This window comes from Hippocampus bargibanti, linkage group LG05, assembly GCF_051943395.1.
Source record: "Hippocampus bargibanti isolate YZ-2025 linkage group LG05, ASM5194339v1, whole genome shotgun sequence".
NCBI lineage: Eukaryota > Metazoa > Chordata > Actinopteri > Syngnathiformes > Syngnathidae > Hippocampus > Hippocampus bargibanti.
The window spans coordinates 10,595,442-10,613,343 of NC_142738.1; the positions used below are offsets into that span (position 1 = coordinate 10,595,442).

General features: G+C 39.0%; 1 protein-coding gene across 2 annotated transcripts in view; it reads left to right on the forward strand.

Annotated features, from left to right (window-relative positions):
* LOC148897877 (plakophilin-3-like) overlaps positions 1-17,902 on the forward strand; it is a 26,703-nt gene continuing 8,801 nt past the window's right edge. Inside the window, exons 1-9 of one of the 2 annotated variants that reach the window (XM_088996418.1) lie at positions 1-156; positions 3,441-3,618; positions 10,446-10,537; positions 10,934-11,655; positions 12,599-12,722; positions 14,198-14,402; positions 15,188-15,362; positions 16,795-16,912; positions 16,995-17,159. In XM_088996418.1, the coding sequence (XP_088852544.1) occupies positions 154-156; positions 3,441-3,618; positions 10,446-10,537; positions 10,934-11,655; positions 12,599-12,722; positions 14,198-14,402; positions 15,188-15,362; positions 16,795-16,912; positions 16,995-17,159 (1,782 nt within the window). In that variant the 5' untranslated portion in view covers positions 1-153. Of the gene's footprint in view, positions 157-3,331; positions 3,619-10,445; positions 10,538-10,933; positions 11,656-12,598; positions 12,723-14,197; positions 14,403-15,187; positions 15,363-16,794; positions 16,913-16,994; positions 17,160-17,902 lie in introns of those variants that run through there. The other variant, XM_088996417.1, reaches the window with a different exon arrangement.

Here is a 17,902-nt window from a genome sequence, read left to right on the forward strand (position 1 = left end):
TGTCTAGTATTTACACGCAGCCAGAATTGAATTTTTTTTAGGGCGGTGACAGTTGACACAAACTCAACAATTAACATTTTGAAACATAACACATCTGATCACCCGCTTGAAAGAAGGTGCAACGCATTCGCAATCAGCTGAGCCTCAATAAGAATGGTAGGTCAGCTTTTAATCAATGAGCACCTACATCGGAATATGAATATCTATGTGTGTGTTTTGATTGCTGGGAATAATTGTTTTTCCCCCCTTTGTGATTTGAGAAAATGAATGCACACAATACATTTCTCCATTCGGCAATCTAAATGACTCTATTTTTTAAAAATATATGGTATTACATTTTTTTAATGTAGGATTATTAATCATATCTTACTAAATAATTATAAGTCATTGATTGCACCTTACATGGTGCTTTTATGCCTTTTTGATCTTTGTCGGCCATCATTAAGTCAATACTGGATCTGTCAGTTTTAATGAACACCTACAAATGACTTTCAGTTACTAGCACTTTTTTTACTGATGGATCGGGTGAAATTGCATGCTGCCATGTGGACTTGGTTTATCAAATATTGACAACTCAATTTTTTTCGGTCTACAATTTTTGTCAAAGGTGAAATTGAGTGAGTGAATTGACGTGTTTTGTAGAATTGTGATATTCCAAGCCGGCGCACAACTATTCAGGCATATGCAAACTTGCTCTTTGCTTGCTGTTTCGAACACTGACTCATCGTAACACACTCCAGATAAACGGTGGGTGTGGAGTCACCTAACGACTGCCACACCTTGTACCCTTTTGCTATTCACACGTCAGTTCAAATCCAAATTTGAAATCTGCAAAAATATATTGACATGAACCGCTACAGTTTTTGTCATGTACGTGCAGTATTTTGTACAGTCCGTGGAATATTTCAGACAGTAGTGAGAATCAAAGTGGATTGTACTGTGTTTAATCCACACATATGTCAATAAAAACAAGTAGACTTGGAAATATTTATAAAAGCAAAGCATCCTGGTGTTTGTTGATCAGAACTTTGAGGATGTAAAATTCACATGGGACTAATTTGAAAAGCCTGTTTGGCAGGAAAGTGGCTACTTCCTCACCTCCCCCCCACCCACACACATGCAAACACACAGACACAAAGTGTATCAAGCAAGCCACAATCCAACAATTGTTCCAAAACATATTAATTACAATTTGTCAAGGAGAATGGTGTAAAGAATTGAAATAGTCAATTGAATGTGATGTTTCCTTAAATAATCATGATCATGATGACGTCAATGTGTGCATTCCTACTGTGTGGATTCTTCATGACATGCATCCTGTCTATCCTTAAAACAAAAGTCGAGCAAGCAAGTTGCATTGATGACTATTCAGGATGGATAGTGTGGTGTGTCTAGTGGGCAAACCTTTTTGCTCATTTGATTTCGAATTTAGACAAACGGGCCAAGTAGTCATTGAAGAGGTTGTATTTTTTTTTTATTAATAATGAACCAATCATTTGATCCAATGAATACACAATTCAATACAATACATGATTTATATAGCGCTTTAACAACAGCTGAAGTTGGAACAAAGCGCCTAACACGGACAGTGATCATATACAGGAAATACACTTCATCCATATTTTCATTAATATTAAAGGACAACCGACACCATTTTTTTGTTTCCCAACTGACATCAGAAAACAGCAATAAAAATGACTTAAAACTACTTCAAAACGACCCCGGAAATGGTGAGTTTCAGAAGGTCCCGCCCCCTTGTTCGTGACGTCACGCCAGGACGTCTTGCCTTGCTCTAGAATCAAAACAATGGCTTCAGATTCGGAGAAGATGCTTTCTTGGTACTCATCCAGTTATGAATATGATTCAAATAGTTCTGAAGAGGAAAGCATAAATGTTTGAAATCGATTCCCAGAAAAATCACAAGTTGGCGCCCAAGCTCTGTTGGAAATGGGCTGATTTGTCTGCTGGGAATTTGTGTCACCTAGTATCAAATAGTAGTCTTGGTGCAACACACAATGATTCACCATCACGTTATTTATGTGTCAACACGGATCAACACGAAGTTTTCAGACCAAACAAAGTACCCAAAATTCATTGTGTGTCGCCTTCTCAGTCAGGGGCGTTCCAGACGTGACTGCACATCAGGCATTGTCGCCAACTTGAAAACAAGACTTTCTGAATATTCAGCGCAAGTCTTAAACGCAAAATATAGCTATATGACGTGGAATCTTTGTAAAATGCACTCAGTACAAGTCATTTGAAGTGATTTTACAAATTATGCACACAAGTTGTCCGGAGGCGTCGGTTGCTCTTTAAAAAAATCTATTTTGTGAAATATATGAATTTGAAACATTCAACACTGTTTCCCACCTTGATGGTTGGATGCAAAGTTGTTATTTTGTTGTATGAACACGATCACATGGGTACACGTACATTTTGTTTTTTAGTGGATGATATTTTTTCTGACGCCATGTCGCTAGCATAGATAAATGAACAAATACACAGAAAATGTTGGAAATAGATTTTTTTTAACAATTGATTGAAACTGGATAGTTTGGTTCTAACCAGCTTAACCCTCATATTATATTTAAAAAAAATCACATTGATTATGTTGTGTTAATTTTATCCATATGTAAAAATCCACATAACACAGTCAAATAACAATAGGTGACGTCAGCAAAAAAATATTTCCGAGATGTTATAAACATATTTGAAAAGAGAGACAACACATTTTCTATCCCATTGGGATATTTTAGAACTGTTTTGAAGAAAAGGAAAGGATATCAAGTGCTTTAGTCAACACAAAAATTGAAAACGGTAAAATTGACCCCATAACATAATGAGTGTTAAAAAAAGCACCCTATGAAAGAGAGAGATAAAATAATCTCTGTATTAAAAAAAACAATAATATGGTTGCTACTTTTCAGCAATAAATTTATCCTGGTTTTATTGCCGGTTTAGATATCTTACCCGGCAAAGTGAGGCAACTTACCCCGAGAGTGGGGCAACATGTTACAAACTGCATATTTAATCAATCATGAATGAATACAAATAGTTGATCTTTCATCTTGTACACATTTTAATTATTTATGACGTGTTGATTCCAAGAAATATATAAAAGTGTAAAAAGTGTGACATCAACCCCGGTCTCTCCTACTTTTGTCACCACTCTACGTATGTTGTCAAAGCTGTGATGTTATAGAAGCGTGGCACTCACCTGTTTGCGTACGTGCGTACGTGTGTTCGTACGTGCGTGTCAGGTAAGTGCACTCCTCGGTGCTGTGTGCTATAGCTCCGCCCCCTCCTAGTGTACCTCGGTCGAGTCGGGGAGCCTCAGTGCGCCTCCGCTGCCTCATTTTGCCAGCACCGCGCCAGGACGCGCTACTTTCTCTAACATGAGCACCGTGGCCTCTGAGAATGTCTTTCTGTCCGCCCTCCAGCCCAACAACTCGGTCACTACCTACGGCCTCCCGGCCGAGATCCATCTCGGAGGCGGCACCTCGAGCTCGGACGAGGTGTCGAGGGTTCGCCGGGTCCAGCAGCAGGTTCAAATGCGGCTGGCCGAGAAGTCCACTCTTCCGCGTCACAATGGCTCCGCTACTACCTCCGCCATGTCAGGTAAGACAACAACTAGTTCTCGCAAATTTACTGATTTTAATTAAAGCGTTAAAATGTCCACCTACCGGGAGATGTTTTTGTTTTTATTTTTAAACCCGTGTTGGAACGAACCGCAAAAAATGCTTGCAACAGGTGCCTAGCTGTTTTGTGCGAAACTGCTTACCGATAAAATAAAGTCAGATAAATCAATAACATACACAAAGAAATAGCATATGGCAGTCATAATTGTTTGTTTTTGAATACAATCAGTGTATCATTAGATGAGACACATAAGTGGAAAAAAGACAAATGTGTGTCTCTGTGTGAAGACGGTGAGGTAAACACAACTTGTATCTGCATGTTTTTCCCTTCAAATTATAAACGTTTCTTGGCTCTAGCCCCACCCAATGAAACCTTTTTCCTTATCCATAAACCAGCCTGAACACAATCATGAACCCATGTTACATAAACAACTCTATAAAGTAATTGATTTAGTCAATGTGGTTATATTATCATAATTAGAGTCACATCAATTTCATTTGCTGTATATTTGAGCCTAAATTACAACCCAATTTATTAACTGTCTTTCAAATGTGAAAAATATCCCTGATCAGTTAATAAATTTGTCTCAAGGAATATGGCGTTTACATACTATTTCGCAGATACTTAGAGGAGGAAATGGAAATAGATTAAAATAACATGCACTGTGATTTATCAAGATTGCGTCTGTTTTTAATAAGTTTCCATCGAAGGGGCAAAGTTAAAGAAATCAACATTTATTGAAAAATGGAATCACTTTCAAAATTCCAAACATATTATTACACAACGAAATATTCAAGCTCAATAATACCTACTTGTGTTAAATTCCGCCAAATCATAGTTGGATTGTCCTGACCGCGCGTTCAACAAACTCCTCACTGACGCCCTTACACGCACAAACAAAACACGTGTAAGCACACAAACATAAATGCAGTTGAAATTTGCATACTCGGCACGGCAGCCAATCAGAAGCCTGCTTCTTTCTTCCGGACTTTCGCAAGCGTTATAAAGTCGTGGATTTTCCAAAATAGATGCACAGAACCTGACCAGAAGAAAGATTCAAAAGAAGCTAACAACATATGTGACGCTAAAAAACGTAAATTTACATTAAACCGTGACTGTAAAGTGACTTATGAAAGGGGCTTAAAGAAGCAATGCAAACGTTGCATTGTGCACCGCAATGACAATCGACTACTGCAGCAAAATCTACAGCCATGCACATTTACCGTAAATTCAGCAAGGTAGCATTTGTAGTAGGTGCATTCTTGATTTTATAAAAAACTTTATACTTTGTTACAATGTTTTTTTTATGTGATTAGTTGTCTCTTTGTGCTTCAAGTTGTGAAAAAGGGGACAGGCAACTTTTCAGTTATCTGCTGTGTTGTTCGCTAACTTTTTGTCATGAGTTTTAGACACTGTTTGTACTATAATTTGGGCAAATTCGGCGGGCCGGATTAAAAAGCCTAACGGGCCGTATGTGGCCCGCGGGCCGTAGTTTGCCCATAGCTGCTCTAGCCACACCCAATGAAACCTTTTTCCTTATCCATAAACCAGCCTGAACACAATCATGAACCCATGTTACATAAACAACTCTATAAAGTAATTGATTTAGTCAATGTGGTTATATTATCATAATTAGAGTCACATCAATTTCATTTGCTGTATATTTGAGCCTAAATTACAAAGATTTAAAAATATGGATGAATAAACGAGTTTGACACCTCCCATCATAGAAGAAACCTAGCACACCAGAGACTTTAATAAATGTACAATTACAACATTTGGTACAGAGTGATATTTTACTCAACTAAAAAAGAACAAGTTGGTCTAATTTCATAAAATATCAATTGCTTTCCATAATCAGGGAAGAAATGGAAATGTCTCCTAAAAGCCCAATTTCAGAAGGCGTTTGACAGTGTCTACTTTGCATAAAATGTTGACTAAAAACGGAATGTGTGTGTTCAGGTTGTCTGTAGGCTGTTGCCACTCCAACCAGTTTCACGCAACCTACTGCTTTAGAAGGGTTAATGTGTAACAGGCTGGAACAAGTGTTGCTTTCATGGACGTTCCTGTGATAGCGGAGGTGAAAGTCTGGCTTTGGCTAAGGGTACGAGTTTGTGCTCAGACGCTAGAGGCGACAGTGTGACAGAGGGATGGACAAAGAGACACCTCGAAGGTGACAGTTTTATGGGCACCAGAAGTTGTTGATTAATGGGTACGCATGAGATGTCAAGAATCTTGTGCATGGTCACGTCATAACAGGGTGGTTACATAAACTGGGGGACTCCAATAGGGAAGTGCAAGATCATGAGTAGACTTCGCTAAACTGTGTATGATTTGTTCTATTTTGAATTGATAATCGGCAAAAATGTTATTTGGCATCTGAAGAATGAAAAGTTGACTCATTATTTTGTGATTTGTTTATTTCAACTGATGTAAACAATTCTCAATTTTTTTTTGTATTTTAATTGTATGCCCAGATCAAAAAATAACATGGAAAAAAGAGTCACAAGGCTGAATTGAGGTTATTGTGGTTTTCGAAATCAAACAAGATAACTAAAATTGAAAACAAAATATTTTCGGAGACAAAATAAAAGAGCTGACACAACATTTTCCATTGATAAAAGTAAATATAAAAGCACAGCTAAAATGTCCTTTGATTTCATGTTTGTCAGTGAGTTTCAGACATGATTTTTACAATTACGGTAAATTTTAAATGACTTTTTTTTCCATTTTATCCCCAATACTCCATAATCCGCATTCACAACAAAAAATATTTAATACTAGAAGTAATCAAAACTAAAACAAAGTATTTTCAGCACTATGAGCCGCACCTAAAAGAAAATATTTTTTGAAAAGGTGACCACGCGCCTCATAATCCGGTGCGCCTTATGTATGGGAAATGTTTTAAAATATGTCATTCATTGAAGGTGCCCCTTATAATGCGGTGCACCTTATGTATGGAAAAGGTTTTTAAAAATATGCCTTATATTCCTTTCATCACTTTGCTGCTGTGAAATGTAAATTTCTCCACTGTGAGACTAATAAAGGCATATCCAATCCATCCAATATTGCGCCTTATATTCCGGAAAACACAGTATATTGGGAAAATAACAAAAACCCACCCTAAAAACTAACTGAATATGGGGGTCGGGGTTAAAATGAAATCAAAACGATTATAATCACAAATCCAAAACTTTTATGACCCTGTACTGGATTAGACTTTGCTTCAGGTTTTTTTTTTGTCAATTAAATTTCCTATATCCAATGATCGAGAGCCATCGGTACTCTGTTTCGGTGAGTTCTCGGTATCAGTCTGTAAAAGAACTGGTATCGAAGGTCCTGAAAGATCACATAACTTTACCAATTGAGACTGGAAAGTTATCATTTCACATTTTTTTCGTTGATTATTTCATTCGTTCACATTCCGTCATTTGTTGCCTTCTGACCAAGAACGTCTGTTCTGCTCATGACGCTCTTTAAATTATTGGTTGTCCAACAATAGCTGAAGTTTCATCAGCCCTGCGGGCAACGACTGTGCGATGTCTTTGTGTACACTCGGAATATCTTCCTATTGACTGGAATGCAGCAGCTTGTTATATCTTCTTTTCTTCTGTTTTTGGTTAAAGCTGTTTCACTGGGTCAACTTTGAACTACTTTTTACTGCTCGATGCCAACCTGGCAACTCCGCACGGACGGCCTCTTCCAGTCACAGGTTGAGCAAATCATGCATCCACATTTGCAACGTGGACAAGATACAGCACATGTAAGCGGTGGCTGAGGAGACGCCTGTTCCGAAGAAAATAGGAGCGCGTGTGTTCAAAATAGGAATTTACAAGGAAAGTCCTCCCCTGCTTCCTGTACAGCAGTACAAGCTTCCTGTAAATATCAGTGTCCGAAGGAGGCTGCGTGCGGCATCCGTCATTGACGAGGGGAAGAAATGAAATATGAAATAAGTTTGAAATCGTGACTCGGTGCAATTTGTGTGCGCTGTCTCAGGCGTGCTTGGGCGTTGCCTGGGCAGGGGGCGGTTGTCATTCTTGTCTTTGCAGACCGGTTTGTCATGTGTTTGTATGCGTGTCCACTTGGCGTCACGCATGAAGCGACTCCGCATTTCACTTTTGTTCTCTGGTAACGAATCTAACTGACATATTTGGTCTGGACAAAAAGACGATAGGAAATGTCCCTGCGCAGCATTAACTCATTCGCTGCCATTCCCGAATTTATTCGGGTTTTGGATTTTCTTAGGGGTGCCGATAAAGCGCTGGTCAGACCTCTGGCAATGTTTTTTCCCTTCTATGAGGGGGCAGCATTTGCCTTTTGTCCATGTTATCGCTCTGTTACAGATGCAACTGTTGTTATATAATGTATATGTATGTATTGTCTAGTATTTTGTACAGCTGCCCCATTTCAAGGTCATATAACTCCAGGCACATATAATGTAGGAATTAACTATTTTTTTCTGATGAAAGAAAATAATCTAAGGTTTCTTATGCTGCATTGAATGTTTATGTAGTGCTAAAACTCAATATTCTGTGGGTCCTGCAATTCAAGTGACAATGACAAAAACCCTGGCACTGTAGTCGACACATTTTTGTACGTCTGGCACTGAATGCGTTAATGTTCTCATCCACCATGTAAATTCAGCCCAAATTAAACAGGGTTAAATACAAGTTAAATAATAATGATAATAATAATAATAATAATAATAATAATAATAATAATAATACATTTCATTTATAAGCGCCAAGTCACAGGATACCCCAAAGGTGACTTGAAAAAAAAAACTCTTGGAGGTTTCTGCTCCCTCTTACGGTTTCAAATGTGTAACTGTAAAGTATTTGGGAGCCTTTCACCACAAGTGAAGTTCTTCAATGCCAAAAAAAAACCCAAGCAGTCATGTCTTTATGAATCTTCCTTTGTGCATCAGGAGACAAAAGGGCCTCATATTCATTGATTGAGAGGTGTGTCCCAAGTCTTTTGTCAGTAAGTAGCATGCCCTCAAGGTGTTCGTGACAGCTGAATATTGCAGAACTAAATAGAATAGCACCTCTTTACAGTACCATGGAGGCTTTGCTATCCTCTATTGACCCATTTCTTTTGAACACAGAGCTGTTTTGTGTTGTGGAAAAAAAGACTGCTGAGAAAGCTGTGGGAGAGTGTTTGTGTTTTAGTTGTAAACTGTAAACAAATGTCAGAGCGATAAAGTTTTTGACTACCGCGCATGCACTTGAATCTTCAGGGATGGTGCTAAAGCCCCCTTATCATCAGGATTGCGGTATTTCTTGTTTTTATATGGATTCTGGCACACTGAAGTGGAGTCCTGACTGGATAAAAAGACTGCAACGCAAACAGTTTAGTAACTAACGACTCTCAAAGTAGGTCAATAAACTTTCACTTTGATACGTGGTTAATTTGCCTTTATTTTCGCCTGAGTCAAAACTATCAAGCCAAAACATGGATGTAGAATAAATTGCATATAGTTTATTGGATTTGATTGGATCTACCTTTATTAGTCTCACAGTGGAGAATTTTACATTTCACAGCAGTAAAGTTATGAAAGGAAGACGAAAGGAAAGAAAGAAGTAGAAAAACAAAATACAGGAGCTGCTGGAAAGGCAGCCACTCTCTCAGCGCTAGAAGTCTAAAGAACCACAGAAGAAAAGTTTATTGCTATGCAGATTGATGAATTGTTTTTGTTTGTTAAAAAAATGACACATGACGAGGGCCGTGAAAAATAAGTCACTGCATATAAACTCCTTCACTGCCAGACGTTGTGCAAAAATGTGTCCACTCCAGTGCCAGGGTTTTTGTTATTGTCACTCGAATTCCAGGACCCACAGAATATTAAGTTTTAGGACTACATAAACATTCAATGTAGCATAAGAAACCTTACACTCTGTTCTTTTATCAGAAAAAAAGTGTTAATTCCTAAATTATATGGGCCTGGAGTTATATGAGCTTCAAATGGAGGGCAGCTGTCCAAAATCAATGCAATACATATTGCTTTATATAGCGCTTTAACAACAGCTAAAGCTGGAACAAAGCGTTAACATGGAAAAAAGGGAAATGCTGCCCCCTGTGGGAAGGAAAACCATTGCTAGAGGCCATGTCCAGCGCTTTATCGTCACTCAAACAAGAAAAAGCAAAACCCAAACAAATTCAGGAATGGCGCTCTACATCATATTTTCAATTCCCCAAAAAAATCGTAAATGGCAGTGAATGACTTAAATCAGTTATAATGTGAAAAAAAAACCTCAAAGTTGTTTAGCCTTACTGCTGAGTCGGTATTACACATAGAGAAATGTAAAAAGAAAATGCATGAGTCCATTTTTTTATCCACAACCTCCTTTGACCTCTGAGTGGCCTCTGCAGAAAGAACGAGCTGAGTCATTTTTGATTTGCCTTACTACCCAAAAAAACGTGTGGAAGTTCTTCTGAACCGAAAGAGTGATGATGGTAAAGTTAAGTGCGTGGGAGAGCGCATTTTGGGAAAGGCCTTCCTTCTGTTGTTTTTGTTGTGTTTCTGCCTTGACCAATTGGAGAGCACTTTCATTGTGCTTTGTTGTCACAAAACGTTTCGCAGCAACCAAAAAGGGTGACAATGTCATCCTTAGTTTTAAGTCATAAATACGTATGTTTCAAATAGAAATGTGAAATGTCTTGTTCTCCATTTCCTTCTTCATCCATGTGCAAAGTTTTGGTGGAAGATTTAAGAAGCATGTCAAGTGGGTGCCATGCGCTCCTAGAACTGACATCACTGTGATACTGCATTACTGATTTGTTAATCATATTTGTTTTCCTTCCAGACTACGGTGGGTCTTCCACCATGAAATACCAGACGTACAATCCAGGTTACAGCTCCAAGTCATCCTACATGTTCTCAGGATCCAGGACAATGGTGAGTATTTCGCCCCTGGCTTGTCATCGTCTATTTTGGCATGGGTGAGCCATCCCTTTCCTGGCACGTGTGATATTTCACAGAGCGCCGTGAAAGAATCAATCCAGGGATTTCAAATCCAACCTCTAGATTCCAACTTCTTTTTCAAGAAGCTCACCGGGTTTGTTTGTCTTATCTCAATGCTGACCGGAAAATTTTGAGTATATTGAAGGTGTGACTCATTAATAACCTCTGCCTCATGGTTGTCACATCCCTTTACGATATTGGGAAACCGTTTATGATTCCCCTGCGTTGAGTGACGAATGCGCACTCTCCCATACATGCAGCGCACAGATCAGAATAAGTGACACTCCCTCATTGCTAAAGTCCGACATTTGCTCTCTGCTTCATCTCCAGGCGCCGCAGATCTCGCAGAGGTCTGGCTTTAGCTCGCTATCGGCCGGCCCAGACATGGCCCAGTACTCCAGGGTCAGCGTCGGCGGGGGACGCGGCGGCGGCGGTTATTACCGGGAAGATGTCCACATGGGCAATTATCAAGGCCACCAACCCGAAGTCGTCTCCTTGCATGCTATGAGACAGCAGACCATGCCGGCCAACGCCTGGATGGTGGACGGCAGCGACGGAGCCAGCATGGCCTCCGACCGCGACGCCGGCTTCAGCCGCCACTACGTTCAAAGCAACGGCTACACCGGCCAAGTCAGGCAAGCGGCGGGAACCATGACCTTTCCGGGGTCCATGCGTCGATCCCACAGCGGCACTATCCCACGTGGCCCGGAAATGGACATGGGGATGGTCCAGCAATGTTCCTACAAAGGCCCGGCGTACCGCACCATCAGCAGGATTAACAACCGAAACCGCATGAGCATGGGCTCTATGTCGGGGACCCTGCAGCGTCAGATGTCAACCGCGTCCAGCATGTTCGGAGGGGGAGTCGATAAGGTGGACTCGGGCTTCATCGGGCCAGGAATGTCCTCTGCTTCTCAGGGGAATCTAACCATGCAGCGGCGTCAAAGCACCATGTCCCGGGCCATGTCTGTCAAAAGCATGCAGAGCGTGGGCCGAGGAGTCGACATCTTCAACGGTCAAATGGGGATCGGAAGCATGGGAAACCTCAACGGGTAAGACGCTCGCTGTCGTTTATTACCATTCTTTCTGAAATTCTCATTTGTGAAGGTGTAAACGTTGTTCTACCTTTGAATTTTCTCCTGGTGGGGTTTTGTTGGGTACAAGACTGGATACAATTTTACACTGCGGTGATCACAGACTAATAATCCAAATTTGGACCAGTACTAAACTGTACTCTGTGGATGCTAACCGTGAGCAAATATGTTGTGGTTCCATCGTATCACGGGAATGCATTTGCAGATCTAAAAATGTTTTATGTTTTTTTTTAATGTTTGAGCAAGTAACAAATTGTGCAATCTTTTTTTTCCCCCATTTTTATGGAGTAACCTCTCAGCCAAAATGAGCCATTACCACGCTGGTTAGCCATGTTACCCGCCTCGACTCGATTGTGGCTATTTATTTTTTTATTCCAAGACTTTTTTTATATTAATATGTTGGTTGATTGTATTTCTCTCAAAAACTAGAAATAGTGAAGTTACTTCTTTGCCCTTTTCAGTTCTGCAATGTTCCATCAAAGTGGAAATAAAGTTGATGTTAGCAAAGCTAGTCAGCCATGTTTCTTTATATATAGATAAACATGGCTAACTATGTATTAGCCATATATTGATATACAGTATATATATTGTTTTTTTCTGGTGTGGGTTTTGTAATACTGTGAGTTAAGCGCGATGGATTGTGACCTGGCTTCATAGCTGTACGACTGGTTCTGGGTGCGGTAGCTCGCTTTTCACACATCCCACACAGTTCGGTTAGCCAAGTGGCTTTTGCAGACGTCTGTGAGATTTAGTAGCAATTCATCACACTAAACCAGGCAATAAGAAAACCCCAACATCTCTCCTGAGATTAATGTCACTTAACTGTTGTTAAAAAAAAGTTGTTTTATTTGTGCAACAACAGCTACTGTCTTGTCAAAGTTCCCCTGTATTTCTTGGTCAGGATCGAAACGTTGGACATGGCCAGAGCTGTCCAGTACCTGAGAGAACCGGACCCCGATTTGCAGGTCCTGGGTGCCGCTTACATTCAACACGAGTGTTATAACGACAGCGACGCTAAAAATGAGGTATGACAAACAGATGAGCCTCGTGGTTTGGAATGACTTTGGTTAATTTATGTAAAACATATTTTCGATGAACTCGAACCACAAACATTTATTTGGGCCCCATCGTGTTGGAAGTTTTTACTGGGAGCCTTCCATATATGACTGTTGTTGTCATTCTGGGTTATGTCTTAACAGTCAACATGAAGGTGTCAAATGGCAAACATACTTGGTGAAGCGAGAAATCATTTTTGAGCAGCGTCTGAGGTCCGCAATGTTAACGTTTAAAATAAATGGTTGGAGGTATTTCATTTCCTCGCTACTAATTTTTGCCCTTTCATCATTGAGATTTAAAAATGTATTTTAATTTCAGTAAATACTTCTACAGTCAATTTATTTTAATGCTTCAAACCTCTGCATCAGATACTGAAATACAACTCTCTCAAAGAGGACATGTTTTGGCATGTGAGGAAGGTATTTTGGAAGTCACCACTTTTATTGACTGTCGACATTCTGAGCCTACAGCTTAAACTGAATCTATCAGTCCGTGCTTTTTGTGTTTTTTTGTTCTTGAAAGTTTCCCTCCCCTTTTTTTGTAACATTAACCATGCTTAAATATGAAGTATTTAAAAACAACCAAATGTTCTGCAAATAGCTCGTCTTTGTTTTTGAAAGCATGAATGGAACAAAAAAAGCAAATCTTGTATTTGTTCTATACATTTTTGAACATAAATGACCAATTAATTGATTGTCAGATTTTTCTTTTTTCTGCCAAAGACGGGAAATGGCATCAGCCTCAAAATAAATTCATAAACAAATAAATAGATGCATAAATAAACACATAAATACATAAACAAACAAATACATAAACAGAGAAATAAACAAACAAATAAATAAACACATAAATAAATACATGCAGTAATAAATATAGATAAATATATAAACAAATAATTACAAAAACAAATACATAAATAAACAAATAAATAAAAACATAAATAGATACATACATAGACACATAAATAAACTGAAAAATAATTAAACTGATAAATAAATGAATAAATACATACATGCATACATACATACATACATACATACATACATACATACATACATACATACATACACACACATACATACATACATACATGCACGCGCACACACACGCACACACACACACGCACACACACATACACACACACATACATACATAAATAAACAAGTACATAAATACATAAATAAATTGAAAAATAAAGTGAAAAATAAACTGAAAAAATATAAATACATACATAAATAAAGGAATCAATAAATAACCATAAAAATAAAAACACAAATAAACACACAAATGAATAAAGAAATGAATAATTACATAAATATATTTACATGCGCTGGGGCCTAATTTTTACATATGTCGGGAATTTCAATATTTGAAGAACACAAATCTAGTTTTATTTCAGAAAATGACATGACAGTAACCCAAATTCCTGTCACCTGGTTTCAAGGTTCGCCAATCCAAAGGCATCAGCGAGCTGGTGAAGCTGTTCAACTCCGAGAATCAGGAAGTGCAGCGCTATGCCACCGGCGCCACGCGCAACCTCATCTATGAGAACATGGACAACAAGGTGGCCCTGATCGAGGAGGGCGGCATCCCACAGCTGGTGGAGGCACTCAAGGAGCATGACGACGAACTCCGAAAGAACATCACCGGTAGGAATTCACAGTCGGAGCGTGATGTGACATGCAGAGCTTAACTTGTTCAGTTATTTTTTTGGGGAGGGGGGCTCTTCTTCTCCAATTTGAACTCAAGTGAAGTAACCTGATATCTTGGATTCTTACAAACCAAGCCAGCGGATCCCTTCAGTACTGATTTTACAAGGAGCGAATTTAAGAGTCTGTCACTTAAAAGCAAATATGGCCTTCACCTCACCAAGAAGCATGTGAGGACATTTTCTCTCGCTGTGCGCTGCCAGCATACCTGCCACTCCCATTTATGGCCTTTTCACTTTTTTTGACGTGTACATAAGCTTAGTCAGTAAGACAACAGTGAAATGATTGCAACTGCGCTTGATTTCTCTGCCGGGCTTAATTCTTTGTCATCGCATGGATTAGATGTTCCTTTTTAAAGCCCTCATGGACTCAAAGTCAAATGCAGTCTTAGGCCCTGTTTTCTGTGACAAATGAAAAATCGATTTTCTCCTGCATTATAAAGCTTTTTCTTGACACTTTGAACATCCTCTCTATTGTGAGGCCCTAGACTGTTGTATTGATATGTGATTGATTGCACACGAAGGCATGAGATGGTTTGACGGGCTTTAATTCACAACCGCTATCTTCCGAGTTCGCTTGAATGTCTCAACTTCAAAATAAAAGCTCCTGGTGGAATTTGGAGTTGAACTAAATGTTATCCTCTGTCAAAAGAAAAAAAAATGGATCAAGCTGCAAAGTTCCGTAACATGAGCTCAAGCGCATTTGCTACCCGTGTGTTGGTGCAGGTATCTTGTGGAACCTTTCATCCAAAGACACTCTGAAGGAGAAACTGGCTCGAGAGGCTCTTCCGGATCTGACTGATAAGATTCTCATTCCTCTTTCGGGCAGCGAGGGCTCGGAAGGCATCAGGCAGTCGGCCTCCGAGGCAGAAATCTTCTACAACACTACCGGCTGCCTCAGGTATGTCACACTCGATATTTGTTTTGGTTTGTTTGGGATTTTTTTTTCTTTGAAAACGCGACTTCTGGCAAGCGATACAAGCGCACTTGTATCATTCATTGGGTTGCAAAAGTCTCGCGGCATTTGCAAGCCCTGCAATTATTTTAGTTCCGTTGTTTGTACGGCAAACTGGGTGTTGAAACGTTTCAGTGCTGCTTTCATTTATCTGATCTGTAGACATACAAAGGAGTATTAATGTCTCTGTAAAATGAAAATATGCTAGTATAAAGACATAAAATAGTGGGAATAAAGTTGTGTAGTTTTCATGTGACTGAAAGAAGTAAAGGGAAAATTTTGAATACCATTCAAAAGTAATATCCCTAAATACCCATTGAAAGCTTTCCTTATTAATAAGGATTTTTTTTAACTTCACAATACATATTGTGTCATTTTTTTTCCATCTCTCACGGAATAAATATTGCTTTCTATTAAAAAATTACGATTTTGAAATCTACACTAAAAATATGTTCAAAATAATACAAAAAAGTAATCAAAATTAACAAACCTGTTAAAAATTCTAAATCAACAGAAGTTAATTTATGAATGAAGTACAAAACGAACTGACAAAATGGGACGTGAACCTGACCTGAGAGGCACTAATGATCACACTGTTTGTCGTACTGCATTGTTATTGCCCCAAAGAATCTAAAAAGCATTTTTGTTAATGAAATAAAATAAAAAACAAAAATGTGTTAAAAAAACCAAAAGTAAAACTACATCTTGTGAAAAAAAGAGCAAATTACAGTGAAATGGGCTTCATTTTTGTCTTTGTCAATTACCTGTGTATAAGGCGCACCCAAAAGCCTTGATTTTCTTCAACATATGACCCTGCACCTTATACGCATGTACACCTTATATGTGTACTAATATTGAGCCACAATAGGCCCCCTGTAGAAGAAGTAGTGCGTAACCCGGCATCTACTGTAGCACCTTATAATGTGGTGTGCCTTATATTTTGAAAACTTGTATATATTTATATATTATATTTGGAAAACCTTTTTTTCATTCATTCACTTTGAGTCCGGTTGCACCTTATATATGGAAAGTTTTAAAAGACACCATTCATTGGGGGTGTGCCTTAAACAATCCGGTATTATAATACATGAGATTTCAGTTTGCTTCAATTTTATTTTTTCGGTATTGCTGAAGCTACACAAAGAGTGTGTTTGAGAATTATAGTTTATTACACAAAATTTAAGTGACACTTTTTTTAAATATATATATATAATGCACTTATGCCAAATAACTACTGCAAATATATTTTAAGAAACTACCAAAACGATACAACAGTACAAGCTAAACTAAAATGGAGCATAAAAAAATGTATGAAAACTCTGTTAAAGAGTAGCCTGTATCTCTTTTCATTATACCCTCTCCCTTTTGCATTTGGTAGGAATCTGAGCTCAGTGAATGAAAAGACTCGTCAGCAGATGAGACAAACTCACGGGCTGGTGGACTCTTTGGTGAGCTACATCAAGGCCTCGCTGGAGGAGAACAAGGCGGAGGACAAGGCGAGTGCACCACTCACAACCACTTCGGCCCTTCGTGGTCTGCATTTCTTGATATGTGTGTATCTCTGTCTCTCTCTCTCAGGGGGTGGAAAATGCAGTGTGTGTCTTGAGGAACCTCTCCTACCAGCTGTACAGCGAGATGCCGCCCTCGGCTCTGCTTCGCCTGGAGGGGCCGAGCCGAGCTGAAGCCTCTGGGAAGGGCGAGGCCATCGGCTGCTTCACACCTCAGAGCAAGAAGGCCAACAATGTACGCTCATGTGACTCTTTTGGATTTCAAAAAATGCCATGTAACCAGCAGAGCCTACAGGAAAACCATTTAATTTACCAACCAAATCGCTACTTTGTCTTGCTAATATTACCAGTAAAGGATGCAATTCTCAACAGTTTGTGTGGAAAAAAAAATATTGGATTGGATTAACCTTTATTAGTCTCGCAGTGGATACATTTACATTTCACAGCAGCAAAGTCATGAAAGTAATAGGAAAGGAAAGGAAGAAGTAGAAAAACAATACAGGAGCTGCTGGGAAGGCAGCCACTCTTGCGGCGCCATCTTGAAATCAAAAGAACAAAAAAACTAAATAACAAATAATATGACAACACAAAGACATTCACTTTCTGAACCCTTTGTTGTATGAAGCAGTCTAGATGAAAGAGGAGAGGCTCAAAGCGTCCTTTTCACCAGTGGATCAGGGACGTCATGGTGGAATGTGCACATCTGCTACAAACTACATGTTGAAAGCAAACACAAAGCTGTAGCATCGATTGACCAAAAGAGATTGTCTCACATCTCCTGTTCCACGTTAATCCACTTCAATTCCAAGCCGCGAGAGTTCCACAAAAAAAAAAATATACATATATATATATATATATATGTATATGTATATGTATATGTATATATATGTATGTCAGTTAGGAAACAAAAAATTGTGTCGGTTGTCCTTAAAGAGAGAAAGCACTTTATAAATTCTGGCCTTATTATGGGTATTGCAA